This window comes from Primulina huaijiensis, chromosome 6 (genome assembly GCF_012295235.1).
Source record: "Primulina huaijiensis isolate GDHJ02 chromosome 6, ASM1229523v2, whole genome shotgun sequence".
Classification (NCBI taxonomy): domain Eukaryota; kingdom Viridiplantae; phylum Streptophyta; class Magnoliopsida; order Lamiales; family Gesneriaceae; genus Primulina; species Primulina huaijiensis.
Window position 1 is genome coordinate 1,523,170 of NC_133311.1, and position 1,178 is coordinate 1,524,347.

Below are 1,178 nucleotides of genomic sequence, written 5' to 3' on the forward strand. Positions count from 1 at the left end.
GGAATATCATTTGCTTTGACCTTTAGTTGGTGGTAGCCTGACCTTAAGTCGAGCTTGGAAAAGACTGTAGCTCCCTTGAGTTGGTCAAACAGGTCATCTATCCTTGGAAGAGGGGACTTATTCTTGATTGTGATCTTACTCAGTTCCCTGTGATCAATACACAATCTCATGCTTCCGTCCTTTTTCTTTACAAATAGAACAGGAGCTCCTCACGGAGATGAGCTTGGTCGGATTTGGTTCTTATCCAACAATTCTTGAAGTTGTTTTTTGAGGTCTTTCAACTCTGCTGGAGCCATTCGGTATAGTGCTTTTGAGATTGGTTTAGCATTGGGTACTAAATTAATCTCAAATTCCACTTCGCGGTCGGGGATTGTGCCAGGGAATTCTTCAAGAAAAACATCCGGAAACTCTTGTACCACCGGAATATCTTCTAGTGCAAGTGTGGTTTCTTCATTTACCTCGCTTAACATAGCTAGGTAAACTTCTTCTCCACTTTTCATGGTTTTACAAGTTTGAGAAGCAGAAATAAGAGTCTTTTGTTCTTTTGTCTTATCATGAAATAAAAGTTTCTCTTGGTGTAGAGCTTGGATGGTTACCGTATTTCCATGACAGTCTACTAAAGCATGATTATTGGCTAACCAATCCATTCCAAGGATTACATCGAATTCCACCATGTTTAGTTGGATTAGGTTTGCCTTGAAATTTTGATTTTCTATGAGAACACTAATATCCCGATATAGAGTGTGAGTTTCTAAAATCCGATTTGCAGGAGTTGCTACTCTATATGGTTCTTCTAATTTATTGGGCTTAGTTCCTAACTTCTTGGCAAATCTCTTAGACATGAATGAATGCATAACACCACAATAAAATAACACATAAGCAGGTATATTATTGATTAGAATAGTATCCGCTACGACATCATTCTCTTCTTGAGTAAGAGCATAGACTCGAGCATTTGTCTTGTTCTCTTTAGGCTTTTTGGAGTTGTTCCACCTGCTGGACCATTACTTGGATCTGGAAAAGGACATTGAGCAATGCGGTGGTCCATCTTTCCACAACAGAAACAAGCTCCAGAATTCTTACGGCATTCACCAGTGTGAGTGAATCCACAATTTTGGCACTTTGCTCCCTCTTTGATTGATTGAGAAGAAGTGGTTCCTTTGGCTGAAGCACTGGTG

General features: G+C 39.7%; 1 protein-coding gene across 1 annotated transcript; it reads right to left on the reverse strand.

Moving 5' to 3' along the window:
- Positions 1 to 209: 209 nt before the first annotated feature.
- Positions 210 to 842, reverse strand: LOC140978917 (uncharacterized). The gene has a single exon (XM_073444153.1). The coding sequence runs from the start codon at positions 840 to 842 to the stop codon at positions 210 to 212; it is 633 nt and encodes a 210-aa protein (XP_073300254.1).
- Between the last annotated feature and the right edge of the window lie 336 nt (positions 843 to 1,178).

What these genes read in the sequence shown, in the direction of transcription:
- LOC140978917 (XM_073444153.1), bottom strand. Translation starts at nt 842, where the DNA reads ATGTCTAAGAGATTTGCCAAGAAGTTAGGAACTAAGCCCAATAAATTA.